General features: G+C 47.5%; 1 protein-coding gene across 1 annotated transcript in view; it reads left to right on the forward strand.

The window, feature by feature from the left end:
* FSTL1 (follistatin like 1) overlaps nt 1-20,515 on the forward strand; it is a 51,997-nt gene that overhangs the window by 20,807 nt on the left and 10,675 nt on the right. Inside the window, exons 3-5 of the mRNA XM_084226069.1 lie at nt 16,735-16,839; nt 18,067-18,196; nt 19,392-19,424. Coding sequence (XP_084082195.1) covers nt 16,735-16,839; nt 18,067-18,196; nt 19,392-19,424 — 268 coding nt within the window. The remainder of the gene's footprint in view (nt 1-16,734; nt 16,840-18,066; nt 18,197-19,391; nt 19,425-20,515) is intronic.

A 20,515-nucleotide genomic window follows, 5' to 3' on the forward strand; every position in this document is an offset into this window, starting at 1 on the left:
TGGCAATTGTTGCCTGTAGCATGGCGTTTTTAATTGCAGGTTTAGAGGCAATTACAAATTATTTGAAACATACCCTGGTTTATTTGAGAAGGTTTACAATGTGGAGAAAATGCTGTCTTTTTTCTCTCAGCTGCCCATTGAGGTAACAGCGTGGCCAATAATGGATATCAGCTCCAAAGCAGTAGGGGATTTAGTTCCGGAGGTGGCTGTTCCCTCTCTGAAACAGAACTAGAGCTGCCTCATGTTGTTCTGTTTGTTCCCAGACTATTGAAACCATGGGTAAATCCATTCTCCTTTTTCTCCATCCCTAATCTTGCATGTCACATCTTGTACAGAGGATTCTTTTACCCTGGAAGAAACAGGAATTTGATGATAATGGCTTACTGTCCTGATTAGAACCTTAGCTGAACTTGCACTGCAGTGAAAATATTAAATTCAGGTTTGTGACCTTTCTTTGCCCTCTTCTGGCCATAAAATGGTGTTAAACTGCATATTTTCACCTCTGATTTGGCCTGTCCCCCAGATTTCAATGCAATAAGAGATTTTTGAATCTCATGTTTCTTTTTAAAGTATTGTTGATAACAATCAGAACAGAAATTACTTTTATAAAAGAGCATTATTTATTAAGTCAGACATCTGTTTTTGCTTTCTCTTTTCCTCCCTTATGCTGAGCAAGACGAGGGAATGAAATGCCAGGGAGGGAAATATGTTGTTTGAGTTAAAGTATAGAAGTCATATGCTTAGAGTAGCAAAAGCATAGAATTTATTCATTCCTATGCCAGTGTGAATAAATATGGATGAATCAGCCATGAACACAGTCAGCCTTGACATTAGGGGAAGGTTTATAACTGTAAGACAGTTTTAAGATCAGGCTTTTGGTGGGTGTGAGACCGTCAAAAATAGCAGCCTTTAATCAGTGTCATGTAAATGGAGTTGCACAAAGAGGGAGCACAAATAACATAGAGATGAACTTGGCGACTCACAAGGACTTGGTGGCTCCCAGCCCTGTGTATGTCCCAGCTGTGTGATCCCATTGAAAGCAAGAGTTGGTGACAGGGACTAGTGCTGGAGGACAGAAGGAGCAGTGTGCTGGGAAAGTGGGTAAGGAAAGTCATCTGGACAGGCAGGGAGTGGGAGGCTGAAGTTCATCTTACTTCAAAGCATTAGAAAGATATCAAAGACTGTGACTGCCCAAGCACCTTGAGGAAATGAAGTTTCTACAAGGACAAAGTTACAGGAGTAAAAATCAATCATGAGAGGGACCAACACAGGACAGGAAGCAGACTACAGTTTGACAACACAGAGCAATGAGAGCTGCTGGCAACTGGAGGAAGTTCAGTGCTAATGAACAGAAGGTCTGGCACTTGAGAGAGAGATTAAACAGCCTGTGGACAGCAGAAAGGGTTGTGTAGCAGAGAGACACTCCAGGTGACTGAGTTTATTACCAGGAGCATCCTTGCTGAAAACCTCACACTGCACTGGTGGTGTGAAGAAAACAACACATTTTTGCTCTGGAATGGTACTTTTGCTCTTCCTTCCTGGGATTCCCTTGTCCAGGGCAAGGCTGAGAGTGGAAAGGACAGTGCCAGGGGGGCAGAGGTTCAGCAGCACTGGGATGTAGGGACAGAGCTGTGCTTCCTACAGCAGCCATGAGTTAGTGATGAGTTGGATGGCACAAAGCCAGCTTTTCTCACCTTGTGATTTCAATAAGGTGGTGTGGGAATGGGGCCATTTGACTGCCTGTGTGGTATGAAAAAAATAATTGTCTTGGGGAAGTATTAGGAGAAAGGACCTGGGTGAAGAGGACACACAAAAACAGCCACTTCTTTACTCTGGCTATAGTCTCTCTTGTGTGCATATGGCAGTGGTGCAGTTTATACACTCACAGAAAAAGCACATGCAATTAATTTAGCCCACCTCAGACATGACAGGGGAGGGAAATAGGGGAGCACTTGCCTCAAATGATATGATAAACTATATAGTACATAGCAACTGCAAGGGCATTGCTTTTCAGAGCATTCACAACAGGGACAGGCCAGCTCCTGTGACAGGGACTCCCTTGCACAAAGGAATGTGCTGAGTAGCCAGCTAAGGGAATACCATGGATTTTCTAAGAGATCTCTGCCCCTTGTCTGTTGGTGTGTCTCTGGTTTGCGTGCACAAAGCATGAAGGCATCAAGATTTCCCCAAGACATTGGATCCATCTGGTTTGGTGGTTATTCTTCCACAGATTCTGGTGGGTTTGTGTTGTTGGGTTTTTTTGTTGGTTTTTTTGTTTTGTTTTGTTTTTGTTTTTGTTTTTGTTGTTGGTTTTTGGGTTTTTTTTTTGACAGGGTTGTGTTTATAATTCCCTATCTTAGCTATGTGAGAGAGAGAGAGGGCTTCAGCTTCCACCCAGGCTCTGAGCTTATCTCTTCCAGCAGCTGGTGCCACAGGCTGGTGTGATCCTTGAGAGCTCCCATCTGATCTCCTGAGCTGTGCCAGCTTCATCCTGTCAGAACAAAGGGTTGGATTTGGAGTGGTACAGAGGAGGCCATCATTCAGAGAAACACCTTTTCTTGCTGGTTGTGGAGGATCAGGGCTGAGCTCCTGCACCAATGCTGAATTTAAGTGGGAACCACTGAGGGGACAGTATGTTGGGCTGAAATTCTGCCAGGCCACTGGCAGGGTCTCTCTGTAGCATTGTGATGGGGCTGAGCTGCATGCTGAGACTATGAAAAAGCTTCCCTTCAGCATTTGGGGTTGGGAATTTGGTTTGGCTTGTGCTAGAGCTGGGCAGGGGAGATGGATGTGTGCAGATGTCTGTATCACAGCCCTCCAAGTGCCTGCCCTACTGACTGCTTTGGTGTTGCACAAACCCTGAATTTTCTGCCCGAGACCTCGAGTGCTCTTTGGGTTCCCTCCCTATAGCACACATTTCCCAGCTGTGGGCAGTGGTGCTTCACATGCTTGATCTGTGACGAGCTCTGGGAGCCATGAGGACAAAACAGATGAGAAACACATGTTTTTATTGAGCAAGTTTGCGTGCTGATAGCATCATGGCTTTTACATTTTGCACCATGTCTCCTTAAGGCTGTTGGAACTCTCAGAAAGCAAGAAAGCTGCCTTGGTTTCTGCTGGGCTAGTTGGGGGCCCAAGGGGGTCACAGCTGGTCCCAAAGCCAGAGGGGTCTGTGCTGGGATCTTGCAGCATACCTGGCAAGCTGGGGTTTGCAGTACTCTCTCTGGGCTGGGAGGCAGCTACTCCTCCCTGGCAGTGCAGCTGCAGCTGCTTCGAGGAAAACTTTTGAGCCAGGAATGCGTAAGGATGCCGGCATCTGTGTGCGCTCACAGCCTTTCATCTCTGAAATGCGGCCCAGCCAGGCCACAGGGCAGAAAGCAAAACGTCTTGGGAAGGGCTCAGGAAGTATTAGAGAATAGTTCATGCTGTTGGAGGTGATTCAAGCAGTGATCCCTCTTCTAGGAACGCAGGCTGCAGGAGGCATGGAGAGCCTCGGGGTCACTAGCAGGGCTTGGAAGCCCTCTCCTTCTAGCCCAGGGCATGACTGAAGCTCATAGCAAGTCTGTGATGCCTCATCACTGTCTCCAGGGTGGGGGGAAAGGTGAGATGGGCAAGTGCTCAGATTGTTGTCATCACATGTGGCTGGTACTGATTGCTTGCCCTTACTGGTTTGGGGCCAGACAGGATAGTGGAGTTCAAAAGCCCTGTGTTTAAGTGACTGCAGTGATGTACTCAGGTCCCTTATGTCTCTGCAAATTGAGCCACTTCTGGGTGTGTGTAGACATGATGGCAGTGTCTCTTGAAATTACCCACCAGGGGAGGAGAGCTGGGAAGACCCAGGCACCTGCTCTGCAGCTGGAGGCAGTGCTGTGTTGTCCCTGCATGAGTCCTGGGTGCACTCTGCTTCTCCAGGCAAGCCTGCATATCTCTGTAGTGTATCAGCCTCCCATTTAAGTTTCTGCATGCAAACCTCCTGATGCCCATTAGCTTGCCCAGCTGGGTTTGGATGATGCCAGCAGGGCAATGATTTCCTCCTCTGCTGACAGCTGTAGCACTCACTGTGTGTCTCAGGAGGCAGGCAAGGGGGTCTGAAGGATGAGAAGGAATGCAGCGGGACTGAGTGTTTGAGAGGGGACCAGAGCAGAGCAGGAATGGGGTTTGCAGCCCTGGTACAGTTTGGACTGGGAGCTGCTGCCTCATTAAATCACTGCTTTGCTGGAGTGGCTCAGAGGAGGGGATGCCTTCCCTGAAGCAGTATCTCTCTGGGTTCTCATAACCACCAAATGGAGATGTGGCTTTATTTTTCTGTTTGTTTGTTTTTGAAAGTTGAGCCGTGGGAGTCGGCATCTAAAGTCTTCCCAACTAGACAGGAAAAAATTCCATGGTTGCAGAGAGAGGGGGAGAGCGATTTCTGCAACAGTTCTTCGTTATTTCCAGACACAGTCACAAAGAGCCAGATGGAAGGAGATGAAAGAATTAGAAGAATAGGTTGCTTTAGACACCAAATAACAATGTTATAGGAATAAAGCCATTGGAATAACTTATTGGTTTTGTTTTTTTAATTTCCTAGCTGAATCAGAGAGTCAACTCAAAAATTGCATTTTAGGTCAGTTGAAATTCATGTTTTATTTCCAACAGAAAAAAATAGCTGGGCAAACAAAGTTGCTAAGCTTACCAAAACATGTTTTTATTTTGCTTTTTTTGACCTTTAAGCTTAAATACATAGCCTCATGAAATATATTTAAAAATAAGAGAGGGAAAAGAGTTCACTTCATCTTAGAAATCATTTTGGAATCAAAGCTGTTCCCTGAACTAGGCACAAATTTCCAAATAGTTTTGGTCTACCTCAAATTGCATTTCCTAGTGAATTAGGTCTCTGTCTGAAAAATGTTACCCAGCCTTATTTAGGAGTTATAGGAAATCAATGGTCACTTCTCTTGTTTCTTAATCACAGAATTGCCTTTGGGCTGCAAATGCTGCCAAGTCTGTGCTGTCAGCCATGGGGACATAAGGGAAGCTCTGCTCTGGCAGAAGTGGCGGTGACTGAGTCTGGTTCCCTGAGCCTACACGTGTGGGTATGGGGTGTGCCATTTCTAATGAGCACAGCAGAGGTTGTTTGCTTCATTTTCCCCTTCATTTTATATACTGCTCCTCTGCTGGGAGGGGGATTGTGGTTGTGACTGGTGTATCTTCCAAGCAACACATCATAAGCTAACAGGTCAGGAGGGGTGTTGGGGGAAATAGCATCCAGCTTCCTCACTGATTGTCCACACAACATAATTAGCTCTCGTTCCCCTTCTGTTTAGGCTGTGTTAAATCAGAAATGAGGTGGGGGACCCACAAGGACACACCAGTGTAAGCACAAGCAGCTTGCCTAAGAAAAAGCCTCCGTGTTTGACCGGTCTTCTTGAGTGACATTGGGTCCAGCAGAAGCTGCAGGGAGCAGTGCAGTGGCAAAGGGGCCACTGTTGGCTGTGGTGCTGATAGCCTGGAGAGACACCCATCCTTGGGGCATCCATGGGAAGGCTGGAAACCCTTGGACTTTAGAAAGTTTTTTTCTGTCCTTCCAACTTCTAATGGCAGTTTCCAGAGTGACTCTATTTTGTAGCCTATTTCATAGTGATGCTGTCAGGTTTTTCATGGCCTTCTTGCCTTATCAGAGCTTCCTCTTGGCTGTCTTAGTGAAGAGATCGGTCATTAAGTGTAAGTCAGAGACTTACAGAGCTTTCCCTACCGCAGAAGTCTCTTGAGGATAGGCATGAAATGGTGTTAGCACTTTGCAGGGATGGTTTCAGGTGAGTTGGCTGAAGGTTTTCTGAAGGATAGTAGGGACATCAGGAGTTGAAAAGAACGTGCTGATCATAACTTGGGTCACAGTTCCCCTTGTGCTGGGTCCCACATGGCCCAACATTGCTACTCCCTGATCTCAGTGTGGGGCTGTGGGGTGACTGCCTTTGCAGTTTAATAGGATTTGCTTATTGCTGATGTGATGTTTCTGAGAGCAGTGAGCACACACCTCTCTCCCTGTGTACCTCTGCAGCCTTCCCAATGTCCCAGTTTCAGACAGGATTTTCAGTTAGTTTTTACAGCAGAGTTTTTTTCTCTCCTCTTTCCAATACTAATCAGTAGGTGCACACACCTGTCAGTTGTCAGGTCATCTCCTGAAATCCCCGTTTGCATTTTGCAAGTTGCAGTATGGTAGAGCTTTGGCAAGCTTGCCTTCAGCTCCCTCTGGCTACAGGGACACAGTTTAACCTTGGATGGAGCCATGCCTTTTTGGCAGATGCACCACTGATGAGCAGACTCCAGGTTACTTCCACAGCCAACTCAAACTTTTCCTCTCTTCCACATTCGCCTTACTTCACTTTTATTTTCAGGTGTTGCTGTTAGTCTGATTACCATTCCCAGCTATATGATTTCAGGAAGGGGATGGATGCTCTCTCAATACCATAGACCAAGAAAAGCTGTCTACAAAAAATAATGCATAATAATGAGGGGTTTTCTGAGCCTTCCTCAATGTTCTCACTGTGTAAAGGGGATTTCATGACTGCATGAAGGAGAGAAGCTTCAAAGGAGAGAAATGACTGTGACAAAGCACTGTCCCCTGGGGACTCATTCTTCCAGAGCCACCTCCAGCAGAGCCATTGGGTAGAGCAGACCCGAAGCTGCTCTGCATTAACAAGGAGCTGAGCAAATCCTTGAGCAAGGCTAGAAAACGGGAAGGACAGAACTGGCTTATGTCCAGCTCTGTTCTCACTCTCCTACACTGAGGCTGACTCAGTGTTTCCCCCCAGTCACAGCGATTTCCATTGCTTTTTTTGCAATGCGCTGTGGTGGAAGGAGAGTAAAGAAGGACTAAGGGACAGAGCTGGGAAGAGGGATCATCAAATCCATTGCAGTTGGATTCCCATCCCCATGAGGAGAACAAAACCACTGAGGACTCTTGCACAAGAAGCTGGAAGCTGCTGTTAAACCTCAGCATTTCCTGCAATCTACATTCCTCCTGAGTATCCAGTTACTGGAAGGGGTGTGAATATGCCATAGGGTTGTAAATTCTAACTTGCCTCCCACTGCTTAGCTCACTCTTTCCTTCTCTCTATTGGAGCCAGGTGATGGCTGAGAAATGTGCCAGATTTGGATTCCATTCAGAAATAAATCATCCTGGTCAGAAAAAAGAGGCAACAAAATTTACTGGCAGGACCAGTAAAATTTGCAGGACTTCAGAGTGTGGGAAATTAGGGGAATGAAGGATGAAAAAAGAGGGACTACCATGATACAGAATGAGCTGTGGGTCAACACAGATTATGGGGCTGAAAAAGGAACATTTGAGGTTGTATATGGCACAAACTGCCTCAGATTGGGAAATGGGTGTGGGGGCAGGCAGCTGTGTCAGTGTACCTCAGAATGGGGCAGATGAAGGAAGGAGCATACACCTTTGGGGAAGTGCCATCTGTCAGACAAACCTCCCTCTTACAGCTGAGCCTGGGTGTGCTTAGAGAGATGATGGCACTTATGTTTAGTTGCTAGCAATAGTTTGTGGTGCACAGCTCTTCTCTGGTGTGGAGGCCCTGAGGGTGAAGTCCTCATCTTCCTCCTTCATCCTCCTGCTGTCAAAGGCTTTCTCTGATGACTTGTAAGTGCTGTGACATACAGAACATCACCCTCCTGTTAGAATTCAGAAGTCAGTGCTAGTCTTGTTCTTATTTTTGCTTTAAACAAAATAGGATGGAGAACTGTGATTCCTAGGAGCTCAGCCCTGGCAAAATAGAGCCTGGCCCAGGGCACTCAGGATATGGGAAGAAGAATCATGCCCCAGTGAGGAGTGCAACTGGTGCATCACTCAGTGAAGTGGTCCTGGCTTCAGACCAGGGAGCAGAGGGAGCTGAGCTCCTGTCTTCTGGTCATTCTTGAGCAAGTCTTGCACCTTGGGCCTTTCCTTTCCAGTCTTGTCACATGAGAGGATGACACCAATCTCATCCCTAAGGCCCTGTGGGACTAACTTCAGCTAGGACCTTTCACGTGCACTGAGATGCTTTCCTGTGCATGAGGGTTATTTTTCTATCCAAATATGATGTGATTAACATGATTCCACCCTCTAAGAACCATGGTGCAGCAGAGCATCACATCCTCCCCCCCTGTGGGACTGATTCTGCTCTGCTTACAGCTGGAGCCTCTTCAGCTGGTTTGGTACGCACAAATCAGTCACACTCTGAACTCCTGTCTCCATGCCTTGCTGGGACCAACACTAGTAAGAAAGATCCCGGTGGTTGTGGAAAAATTGGCAATTTCACCACATGATGCAGCAGAAGGGAATCAAACTCCTTCTTCCAAAGGTGCTGTAGTGATTGGTGGAGAGAATAGTGCTGAGAGAAGAGCAGATTTGGGCCGTGACACTTTGGAAGCTGTGAGTGTAAGGAGTGTTTTTGCCTGAGCCGCAGAGAGGCTGCAGGAGTGAGAGTGCTGCCAGATGCAAGCTCCCTTCCTTCTAGCAGCCATTTTCCAGACTTGTTTGCAGGAGCGATTTCCTCTTCCCCAGACTCTCCTGTCATTGTTCCCCTAATGGGGCCTCACCGGTCATTGCCTTGTGGTGGAAAATATGAGGTTGTGGGGGCCAGAGCACAGACATTCCTTCCAGCTTAAAAGGGAAAACGGAGTCCTTGCGCAGCGGAGTCCCCGAGAGGTGTGCCTGGCTCCGGAACTGTTTTAGCAGCATCATGCTGTAAGAGACATCAGCTGTTTGGCAGATGCCTTTTTGCTCTTGATTAGGTTGTGGGGAGAAAACCCTCCTTCTTCCCAGTTCTTGCTTCCCTTTCTGTGCAGGCACCAACTTCTGCCTGCTCTCTGTGGAACATGAGAAAGCCATGGCTGGTGTGTGAGGGCTGCTGTCCCTGCCAGCGATCCAGGCCATGTCTCCACAGTGGGGAGGCAGAGCTCTCTATGCATCCTGCCAATGTCTGTAAGGCAATGCTGCCCAGGCAGTGTTTTTTAGTAGCAGTACAAGCATCAGACATCTTAATTTCCCTGACAGCGTCAGGGATGAATTCCTACAAGCAGGTTTTCACAAGCCGTGTTGGTTTTCCATGGCCTCATGTAGAGGTCACTGACCTGATGGGCCCCCTTTATCCCAGAGGTCACTCAGAGCCTCAGCCGCTTTCCTGCTTAATGCTCATATGATGGACACATCTGATCCATGGATCCTGGACTGAGCAGCCAGCAAGTCAGGGAGAGTCTCGCACAAATGGGTGAGGTACCGGTTTGCAGAGAGGGAACCTCCTCTGAGCTCTGGGAGTTGCAATTCCTTTCCTCTATTGCCTTCTTTTCTCTGCATCCAGATTTTCTGGGAACACACCCTGATTCCCAGCATGTGCAGAGATGTATGGTCTGGCTTGTTTCCCATGAGCAAAGTCAGCTGCCATTATATTAATATATATTCATCTCACAAGCATTCAAAAGCCTCTAAGGGGTTGCACTTGGTGTGATGCTTTAAGAGAGCCAGTCCTATACGTCAGTTGAGAATAGAGAGAGATTGGGGCATAGTATTGGAAAGAGGGGTTGGCTGATGTCTAGTTGTGTGGATTGGTGGATTGGGGCACATGCTCTCCTCCATGGCAGGCATCCCACAGGGAGTGCAATAGCTCCTGACCCTGTGTCCAGATCACTGTTCACAGCCCTTGATTGAAGCTGGCTGAAATACCCTAGTGATGGAAGCTCTGAGGGGGCAGAAGTGAGATGGGGTTTGTCCTCCAACACAAAGGAAATGCTGTTGGGGAAGCACAAGGGTCAGTGGCAGGGAGACAGCAGGGAGCCTGGATTCATGGCAGGGGGCTGGAGTGAGGATCTGTCCTCAGGACTGCAAGCAGCAGTGACGTTGAGTCTGTCAAGAGGAGAGGCTGAGCCGCAGAAGTGTTGTGTGGGGCTCTGCAAAGGAATTACTGCCTGGTTCCCTAAGGAAGCAAAGCAATGTCAGCAGGCTGTCTGTGTCTGCCTGCCTGTCTCTGGCCTCCAGCAAGCCTTGACTCTATGGGCCTGTTTCCGGCACAGCTGATAAAGCGGTGGAGGCCTCCGAGATAATGGGATCCAGCTGGTTGTGTGACTCTAGGTGACTGCCTTAATGAGAGGGGCCTGTGAAGACCTCCCCTGAGGAAGGAGTCCATGAGCTGCCCTGTAACTGGCTGACAGGCAGGCCATGCAGAGAGAGCTGTTGGAAACTGGCCTTCATTAGTTCTGCCACTCGCAGGATGGCTTTAGGAATTGGGGGAGGGGGAATCCTGCAGTTTAAATTGCACTGGACCCCTCTGCATCCAGCACAGACCCCATATTGACACCCTTCAAACTGGATATTGTTAGCATTGGGAACATTGTCAAATGCAGCTGGTCACACTCCCTTGGGGAATCCAGCCCTGGTCCAGACTTTGCCTGACAAACATATCTTCTTTTTTTACTACCTAGCTCAGGGATAGCGTGGTTTTGAGCCTTTCCAGCTGCCTAGCAACACCTTTGCTGGTGTGAGCAGCAGGACATGTACCATGTGCCTTCCAGAGACTGGTGAGGAACTCCTGCAGCAGGGGAGGGAGGAGTTCCAGAGGGTGCCACTCTGAGTCCAGATAACACCAGACCAAAAGAAGTGTTCAAGAGATGACCCTGCACCAGTGTGTACAGCAACCTCTGGCAGGAGGTTTCCTTCCAGAGTAGAGTATGTGTTATTCTGCAGCCTACTGTACCATCCCAATAGGGATGATGTCCTGGGTTTATCCTGATGATGTCTGGTTTTTTTGGAAAGCTGAACTGGGAATAGCATGATTCAATCCCCACTTGCTGGGCCTATCACCATCTTATTTTTGCTAAATGAAACTCAAGACTTCCAAGTAAAAATTTAAGATAATTTGTGTGGATTTTCTTCCAACCTAAGGCAGTAGCCCAAAGGAAGGAAAACTGTAATGGTCACCTTACCTATCTATTTATGGCAAACCCAGTGTCAGGGGTGCCTGCTTGTTTCATGCTAATCTGCTCAGTTTATACTGCTGTCAAATTTCTGCCCCGTCACACCAGAGTGTTAGTAGATCCAGGGAGCTGACACAGGAATTGGGTCAGATTTGCAGGGAGGAACAAGTGCTTTGCTCGTTAGTTGCAAACCAGAACAACGGGACAAACATTCTGCCAGAGCCAGCTGCACAAATGACCAGAGGTGACAAGCTGGCAGCCCCTTCGTGCCCTCCAGTGAACATGGGATCTGGTCTCCCTGGACCTCTGCAGGACAACACTGCTGCCAACAGAACTGGAGAAACACTTGGGTAATGGGATGAAACGCATAAGACAAATGCTTTCTCAGTGCCATCACTTTACAGGAGTTGCTAAATTCTCCTGGCTCCCCCCTGAGCTGCTCTGCTGCCCAGCTCTCTCTTTTTGAATGTTGCAGCACAATGTAGTGCTTCTCCCTCCCATCTCCACAACAGGAGAGGAGGAAAGTTTGGGATTCAGGAGACATAGCTTATCTCAGCTTTCTGCATCATTAACCTACTGCCTTCTGTTTCCAAATCTTTCTGCATTCAGAAGCAAACATTGCCAAGACAACAGCCAGACAAAGGTGCTAGATTTCATGGCTGGATGTTGAGTTGGTTTAGAGATTATGCAGGCTATGCAGTTTATGGGTAGCACCTTGGCATGTTCAGAGATCTCTTACGTCCCTAGTCCCCTGTTAGTTGTGGCAGGGAACGGGCAAAAGGGATGTCGATGTGAAGATGTAGGGAGGACTGGCAGAAATACATAGCTGCACAGCTTATTTCTCTCTGCTGCATGGAGGGGAGTCTACTGTGAATTGTAATGATTATATCTGAAAACTTGCAGCCAGCTTTTGCTACTGCCTTCCCTGAGGCATGAGAATCTGTGCATGTCTTGCAATCCCAGACATCATTTTGGTGCCCTTTAGTTTTGCCTTCTCTATGTAATACTCAAGTTTGTATAATACATGGGATTGCCTCCCCTAGGAGTTTTCAGTGCTCCAGTTTTAGAGCACTTTGATTTCTGTGCACATCACGCAAGGCAAAACCACAAAACCTTGATTTTACAGCAAACAGCACAGAGCATTATGTGTGGGTCAAGTAATTTTATGTATTTCCAGAAAGTGATGCCAAAAGGAGAAAAGACTTGCCCTCACTGCTGATACCAGAAAAGGTTGTTACTTGTATCAATAGGATCAGGACAGTAGGTAATATTTCTCGAACACAGTACGGGCTGCAGAGAAAAAGACTTTTGAGATCTCAAAGAGGAGATTTGATGTGGAAAGATATGCAGAAAACAAGGCAGTATGAAAGGTTGTTGTGAAGCACATTAACTCCCTACCTAGCAGCAATCCCTGCCGCTTTCTTCGGGCACTAGGGCACTGTGGACATGGAGCTGCATGCACAGCTCTTCTCTGCAGGTGGAAGCTTGTTCTTCCTTACAGAGGTGTTTTGTCATTGACTTGGTCATGGTTTCAACTTTCACAGGCTGGTTGGGAAAGTCCCAGTTCCCACCAAGGGACACCAGACAGTCATGGCTCAATAGGAGCTAGGGGAGGAGGCAGCCAAGGGAGAGCTGCAGCGGGCAGTTCCCTTGCAAAGGCAAGAAGCCATGATACCTCTTTTCTGTCATGTATACAATCACTCATATCTCACTGCAGACACTACACTGTTTCTATGCAGTCCCACCAGTGCAGAGCAGGCACAGCACCTGGTAGGACCTTGGGATCCTGTGCAGACCTAACACTGCATTGGTGTGTCAAGTCACACTCGGTCCTGGACAGCTGGGTGCAGCCAGGGACTCGGAAATGCTCCAGATGTCTGCGCTTGCTCTGTGTTGGGGGTCCAACTTCTCAGCACCAGATGCTGCCAGAGATGAGAAACAGCCCTTTCCACTGCCTAATTTCCTAATTTTAGCTCTCCACCTTGAGGCCCTGCATTGCTGGTTGCCATGGTGATCCTTCACCACTGGCATTGCCTCTGGCTTTCTCGCCTGCGGTGCCTTGGAAATGTCTTTTTCCTCCTTGCTCCTCAGGAGACAACAGCTGAGGCAGAGGCATTGCATGTGACTCTCTGCACTGTCAGCTCAGGTCTTCTGCTTAGTGTTTGTCTGTTAACATGCAAGAACCTTCATCCATGGGGTTACACTTCCCAGCCCTCCAAAATCATTGTGCATTCCCATCCCCATTCAGTAGACAAGCTGGGCTATGTAAACATGACACTACCCAGCTGCCCTGAACTTCTGGCCCTTGAGCTGTTGAGAACAGCTTTCTCCATGGTCTTTGCCAGAGAAGATGTCTAGGAAGGTCGTGCCCCTGCAGGGTGAAGAGTCAGAGTGCCTCTGTGCTGTGGCAGACATTCCAAAGGCACAGGCACTCCTGCCCTGGCTTCATCCTTGCTGCTTTTACACCTTCCCACTTGCTTTCTGGGCAGCAGAGGAGTACATAAAAGAGAGAGAGAGAGCTTGGGCACCTCACTCGAGGCAGAAGAGAGGAACTGCCTTGCCAAGGCTTGCAGTGGGAATGCCACCATGCAGCAATTAATAACAACTCTCTGCCCTTTCCCTTCTGCCTGCCCGAGCGCGCTGTGGACTGGAACGAGTGACACTTCCCAAGCACAGGATGACAGAAAAGGCAGCAGCAGCTCTCAGAGACAAAGCAGTGTAAAAGCTGTGATTCCAGCAAATCCTGATATTAATTAATTTAAGGGCAATGATGTTGAAACACTGTAGAGAATTTTTTTTAATTTAAAATTTTAAATTTGAAAAACTTGCGGTTTATATTTTTAAGCTTTTACAAGGAAGCTGCAAGGATGGGCTATTTAATATTAAAAGTGGCAGCTGCCATCCTCACTCACATGACTCCAGCCAGTGAAGCTTTATAAAAAGCAAACATCACAAGATCCAAGGTAAGATCAGAGTATCTGTCACAAGAAACCAGTTTGACTGGTAGATTCTGGGAGATCACCAGAGAACTGGGAGATTATAAAGCCTCATTTGCAGACCCCCACTGTACTCATCCAGTCATCCACCTCTGTCCCTGTTACGCTGTCAGTTGTGCACAGGAGACTCCCACATTTGCTGGGAAGGCAGCCAGGAGCTGCTAGAAAGAGCTCCCACCCTGTGGTATGCCACAGCTGGGTTTGAGAAACCCTGTGCTGGAGTGAGAGGGCAGGCAGAGCAGCTTGCTTCATTTCTTCCTCTGGCTGAATCCTGAGGTGGAGAAAGCCATGCTGCAATGTGGCAATCAGCCCCAACCCCCTGCCAGCCTAGGACAACTTAGGGCAATAAGAAGCAGCAACCAGGAAATTGTATTGCTTTGATTAATAAGAAAAATCAGAGTAATGTGGCCTTCTAGCCATGTGGCAGGGTGTCTTCAGAAACTGTTCTGGTGATGTCATGCTGCAGCATCCCCAGCCCAAGTTCCAATGGAATAGCTGGGATGGTTCCTGGGCTTTAGCACTACCAGGGAGGGAGCTGTGGAAGGCCCCATTGGAGACTGGGTTTCCAAGTGAGCTCCCTTGGGGAGAGGAGTCCCGCAATCTGAGCTTGGGCACTGCAGATGCTTGTTGAGACCAGCTGCATTGCAGCAGTGCCCTAAGTCCCAGCCAGGAACCAAAAGCCAGGCTTGCTATTGGTGGGCATGGACAGGAAGGTGGCTGCTGGCAGGCCTGCCTGTCTAGGGAGAGGCAGAGTACTGCTGTCTATTGCCAGGCACCTGGATTACAGACCTCACTGGGTGGCCAGTCAAAGCTGTGCCCAGCCGCATTTTCCTGTCTTTGACTGCTTGAAGGGATAGACAAGTTGTTCAAAACCCCTTAAATGGATCAGCACTTTGGTAGCTACATTGCATTTTAGGTGTTTGAGTGCCCAAAGTCACACTCCAGCCTTGGACAATTTGGGTTTTTCTTGTGCATTTTGCAAAATGAGCTATTCTTCCTTCCCTGTCCTGAGACGCACGAGGTTGCTTTGTGCAGTGAAGTACTCCTGTTGTTCCATCTCACCCCAGAAGCGCCCAGTTCATTTACCCCAGCCCTCCCCTGGAAGGTGACTAGAGAGAGCTGGATGCAGTAGAAGGGATAGTGTGTCACTTGTAACTCAGAAACATTATGTGAAAGGAGATAAAAAGGCAGAAGGAGGGGAATGCTGTCTTCATGGGGAGAACAGGCCTGGGACATGGAATACATTTCTCAGCTAAGACTGGCATGTCCAAATACTGTATTTGACAGAATAAGCAGCAAAATAGGAACACCTGCGGAGAATCCAAAAGATGTTTGTCACTATGTGAACCTGGAGGGACTCCTGCAGTGCTTTGAAAAGACCTTCTCAGGTTTGATGAATTGTGCACTAGGCCAGCAAACAAACCATTCTGAAGACCAGGACAAGGTTATTCAGAAAATGATCTGGCTGTCTCTGTGGGCTGTTCAGTAAAGACAGCACCTCTCTGTGAAATTGTGGTTTAAAAGCAAAACAAACAAAAACTAGGAGGAAAAAATGTGTTCAGCATTTGTCAATAATGCTTACTCTTCTGACAAATTCTGTTCCTTTTTTAACCACCTATTTTCAAAAGTAAATGGTGGAGGTACAAAGATGCCACAAATGAGCAGAGTTGAAGAATAATACTATGATGAGAAGGTGAAAAAACATTTTTGTATTAGAGGAAAGAAACACAGCAGATGTGATTGACTTATCTCACTGATTATTCTTCATTCCTCAATCTTCTTTCTGATGCAAAACTGTTGCAGATGCCAGTTGGCTGGCATAAACCAGATGCTCAGCATACAGGTGGAAAATGTTTGGTGAAAGGAGAGTCACAAAGGAAATTAATGACAAAGCAGGGAATTAAGCCAGGCTCTTCAAAGTCTGAGCCCTGGAACTACCTTCTCTTTTAAAAATCTATTAAAAAAGGCATTAAATGGATAAAAATAAGTGGATTTTTTTGTATCAAAAGTATGATTAAACTATGGAAATATTCCACACTGGGCATCACCAGTTTAGGAATGCTGTGGGACACCAAGAAAAAAAAAAGAAAATATTTGACAGTTGTGTGAACAACAATACTTGTGATGACTTTGGCTAGGAAAAAACTGTAAAGCATATAAATTGTGCTGGACATAAGTCAACTGCAGGCTGTCAGGAACCAGGAAGGAATTTTCATTATGGGAGGATTACTGGATAATTATCTCGTCCATGACAGTGTTCTTCCTTTAAAGTGTTTGATCTGGACTAGTGAAAGCAAGATAATGGGTCAGTTTTTTGTGACAAGGACATAATCTCGTGCCTGATGGCAATTTCTTCTGCCTGTTTGTATTTTACCTTTCTCTAGGGATACATTCACCTTCTTCCTAAGTGTCTCAAGCAAAGACATTTCTGCTCCCTACCCTCTGTGAAAAGAAATTTTAAAGACAGCAGTCCTTGACATGAGCAAATTATTCTTGCCATTCATGCTAGACTTCCTCTTGCTCATGTTTGCTCCACTTGTCCCAGGTGATTTTCCAGGAATGACCTGAAGGAAACCCTGTATTCTTGCGACTGCAGCCCTTGTTCTTGTGTCTGCTGCTTCTTATTGTCTGAGCTGTCCATCTATTGAAGTCACGTCTCTCTTGTTCTGTCACCCCCACCTTAACACTGTGGTACCTTTTTGGTCCTGATACCAGTTAAATGTGCTATTTTTTTTAACTATGTTTTTACTCTTCTGGGTAATGATGTATTTTGTGTTTCTCACGTTGTATCTTGCAGGAAGAGCCAAGGAGCAAATCTAAGATCTGTGCCAATGTTTTCTGTGGAGCTGGGCGTGAGTGTGCAGTGACAGAGAAGGGAGAGCCAACCTGCCTCTGCATTGAGGTATGGGAGCAGCACAGGTTCTGTGTCTGTAACAGGTGTCACCACCATCACCCCCCAGATGGGTTTCTGTCACTGGAAGGATCCCATGATGGAATAAGGCTATGGCTGTTTTGAAGCAGCTGCAAAGTCACAGTGGCTCTTCAAATAGCAGGACTGTTTCCAGTGTTGTGTGGGGGAAGAGCCCTGTAGGGTAGATACAGTCTGGGACTCACAGTTGTGCTGCTTGCAGGACTGCCTAGGGTCTTCACACGCACAGGAGACTTTTGTTGGGAAAGCCCAGTGGGGTCTGGATGTGCAGCTGGCTTTGAAGGGCACTCTAGGGAGTGGTCTGTGAGCTCCAAGACAGCCTGACCTCACTGGCGCCGTGTTTGAGGAGGTTACAAGCACCCTACTAAAAATCAGCTTTTGTAAAATGGAAATAATTGTGGTAGAGTGCTGTAAGGATGAATAGCTTTATCCAGCAGGGGGTCAGAGATGATTAGAAGAGTCTTTCCCAGCTGTAGGGACACAATGTCTCCCTACTGCGCTCTGCTCCGTGCCTTCAAAACATTTCTGCCTGGCTCCTGGGAATGGCCATGTGGCTCTTTGTTCCCCCTTCCCTCAGAGCTTCCAGCTCTGGCATGACCAGCCTGGGCACTGGAGAGGGAAATGCCCTGTTAGTAGGAAGAGAGTCTGTCACTCTGGGTAGGCTTGGCCAGACCAAAAGGGACAGGAGAGAGAAGCTCATAGCCTGAACAGTGGCACTGGTGAACTCTCTCTTTGCTGTAGGCTGTGCTGTTTGTTCATGGCCGATGCTTATTCTGCCATTTGGTTGCAGAAGGGTGGAGCAGAGTCTGCAGAGAGATGCAATGGAGCCAAGCAAGCACAGGTGCAGAGACCAGAGGCACAGAAACACCTCTGGGCAGGCATGGCCACAGCACATGGAGCAGCAGTTGCAGGATTATGCTCCATATTTATGCTGAGCACTGATTTCTCTGCAGAGGTCTGCTTTCAGAAAGATTCCTGTCATGCTGGTGGTGATGGAAACTGGGATGAAGTGAGGCCTTTGAACTCACACCCACAGACTTCCCTGTGTGGGTTTTTCTGGGCTAATGATAGGTGAGCCAGCCTGTTCCAAACACAGGGCCAAGGGGACCGTGCCAAGGACTTCTGAGCTGGGTATGGTTGGACTCACCAAGCTGTCCCAAGGAGGCAGGTGAAAGGCTGTGTTCTCTGGCTCTCCCACAGAAATGCAAGCCTCACAAGAGGCCTGTGTGCGGGAGCAATGGCAAGACATACCTGAACCACTGTGAGCTGCACCGTGACGCCTGCCTCACCGGCTCCAAGATCCAGGTGGATTACGATGGCCACTGCAAAGGTAACCCTGGCAAGGAGGGCTGGCTGCACTCTCAGGGACAAAGAGCTGGAAAGGAAGCATGGCATGATAACAAGGCAAGGCAGAGGCCTCACCAGCCATGACCTTGTCCCACAGTTGCTGAGTGGGGTAAACAAGGCAAGCCTCTGAACAGTAGCCAGATTCAAGCAAGAGTCCAGATGACCAGGCAAGCTGGCAGTGATGAAGAAGGCCTGAAATCAAGTTGTGAAGTCAGGGCTGGTGATTCTGGTAACCAGAATCAGACAAGAGCCAGAGGAGCTCATAGTGATGCAGTCTGAAGCAGGGCTGAGATCAAGGTGGGAACACAGTCACCAGGTGAGGGCCTGGATCAACAGTCTGTGGAAGAGAGTGGTTGCAACAGAGCAGGAGACAGGCATGGCTACAACATAATAATCACAGGCAAGGACTAGGAGTTAAGGAATCAGATATGAAATGGAGCCTCATGGTTCACAGTTAGAGAGTTTGGATGGAGGCTCTAGGTGAGGCCAGCAGGGTCATTAAGGCCCTCATTAGTGCACTCAAAACCCTGACATCTTGACTGTGGGGGGACCTTGGAGCTATTGTCTCCTGAAGCTTCTGGGAGTGTGGCACTCAGGAGAGCAGGACAACCTTTTGCTCCTGCTGCCTCACTCTAAGCTTTTGGATTCAGCCAGGTAAGTGTTTCAGTTTAACTGCTGAGGAAAAGTCATGCTCTGAGGATAACCTCCTAAAACCAATACTATCCTCCATGTTCCTAAGGAACCTCAATAACTTTAGGAGCAAGGATTTTACATCATCAGTGGGGCTGTTTAACTCACAGACAGACAGACAGATACACACACACACATCAGCTGCATGGTTTTCTTGTGATCAGACAGAGTTTTATGTGCTTAAATATGTGCCCACTGTCTCTTGCCCTGTCACTGAATACCATGGATAAAAGTCTGGTGCAGTCTTCCTCATTTCCTTCCATCAGATTTATAAGCATTGGTGAGATTGTCCCTGAGCCTTCAATTCTTCAGTCTAAACTGTCCTCAGTATCTCCTCATGGTCCAGGGGATTCCAGTCCCTCAATCATATATGTGGCCTTCATATATCCAAAGACTTCCAGGTTCCTCTGCTTTTACCCATGATGGAAAGAGATTTGTATTGCTTCACACTGCATCAGAAATGTCCTCTTCTGTCTTTCCATTAACAGAGAAGAAGTCTGAGAATCCAGCTGCAAGTCCAGGTAAGAAGCTGTGTCCTGTTTGGCTGTATGAATTTGTATGCTCTGGGAGATGAGCAGAGGGTGTGCTGGGGGACTGCAGAGCTCTGTGTAAAAGTCATATCCTGCATGGGCTGTAGAAGAGTCTGAGTTGATAAATCAGCTGAAATGTGATCGCCCAGCTCTTTACTCTTGGGTAACCTTTCAGAGCTCATACATCTCCTGGGCTTTTCACTGGGCTGGGATGTCTCAGGGACTCAGCATAGACAAAGTGCAATGAAACCCAGTTTGCCCCCAGGGACTCAAACTGGGTGCTCATCACCCAGACTGAGGGGTGGAGCACTCTTTTAAAAGGAAACGTTGCTTTAGGAGTGATGAACCAATGGGTGCAGAGGCAGAGTCAGGAGCTGAACTGCCTCTACCATCAGTCCACAAGATGATCTTGAGTCTCTTCTAATCTAACTGATTCTATGATTACCTAACTTTGAAGACTCTTTGACTCCCTGTGCTTGGTTTCTCCCCTTATGTATTGCCATGTGTACTTAACACTGGATTTAGGGCCATGGCTTGTCATCAGGAGAGCCTTTTCCTAGTCATGCCCTCTAAGTACTGGAGCTCTATAATCATCAATTTTAACTTCCTACGACAGATGAGAACAAAGCCTCATACAAACTAAAGAGGAAGGACCATGCCAGAGCATGGCCACCACCCCAAAGCAGTTTTAAAGAAGTACAAAATTAAATATGCAGAATCCCTACAGAGGTGATTTTTTTTCACCTCTCCATCTGTTTGTGATAGAAGTCACTGGATGCAGAAGATCCTTAGTGTGTGTATGTGACATGAATGCACACTGATTACTTTTCTGGCTTCACTGACCACTGGGCAGGCGTGACAATTCCCAGCTAGGCTTTCATTTTTGTTTCTAAATGCAGTTTGTACTAGCTCACAAAATGGTACCTGCCCTGGAGAAACCTGTGACACTGACAAGCACTGTGTGGGAAGAAGCCCAACCTGAACCCCTCTCATTTCCAGTCAGAGTGGGCAAACCAGGGCTTTGAAGAAACAGTATTTCCTGAGATAGTAGGCCCTAAAATTCAAGTCTTGGAGACAGAGTG

Source organism: Fringilla coelebs (genome assembly GCF_963513975.1).
Source record: "Fringilla coelebs genome assembly, chromosome: 2".
Lineage (NCBI taxonomy): Eukaryota > Metazoa > Chordata > Aves > Passeriformes > Fringillidae > Fringilla > Fringilla coelebs.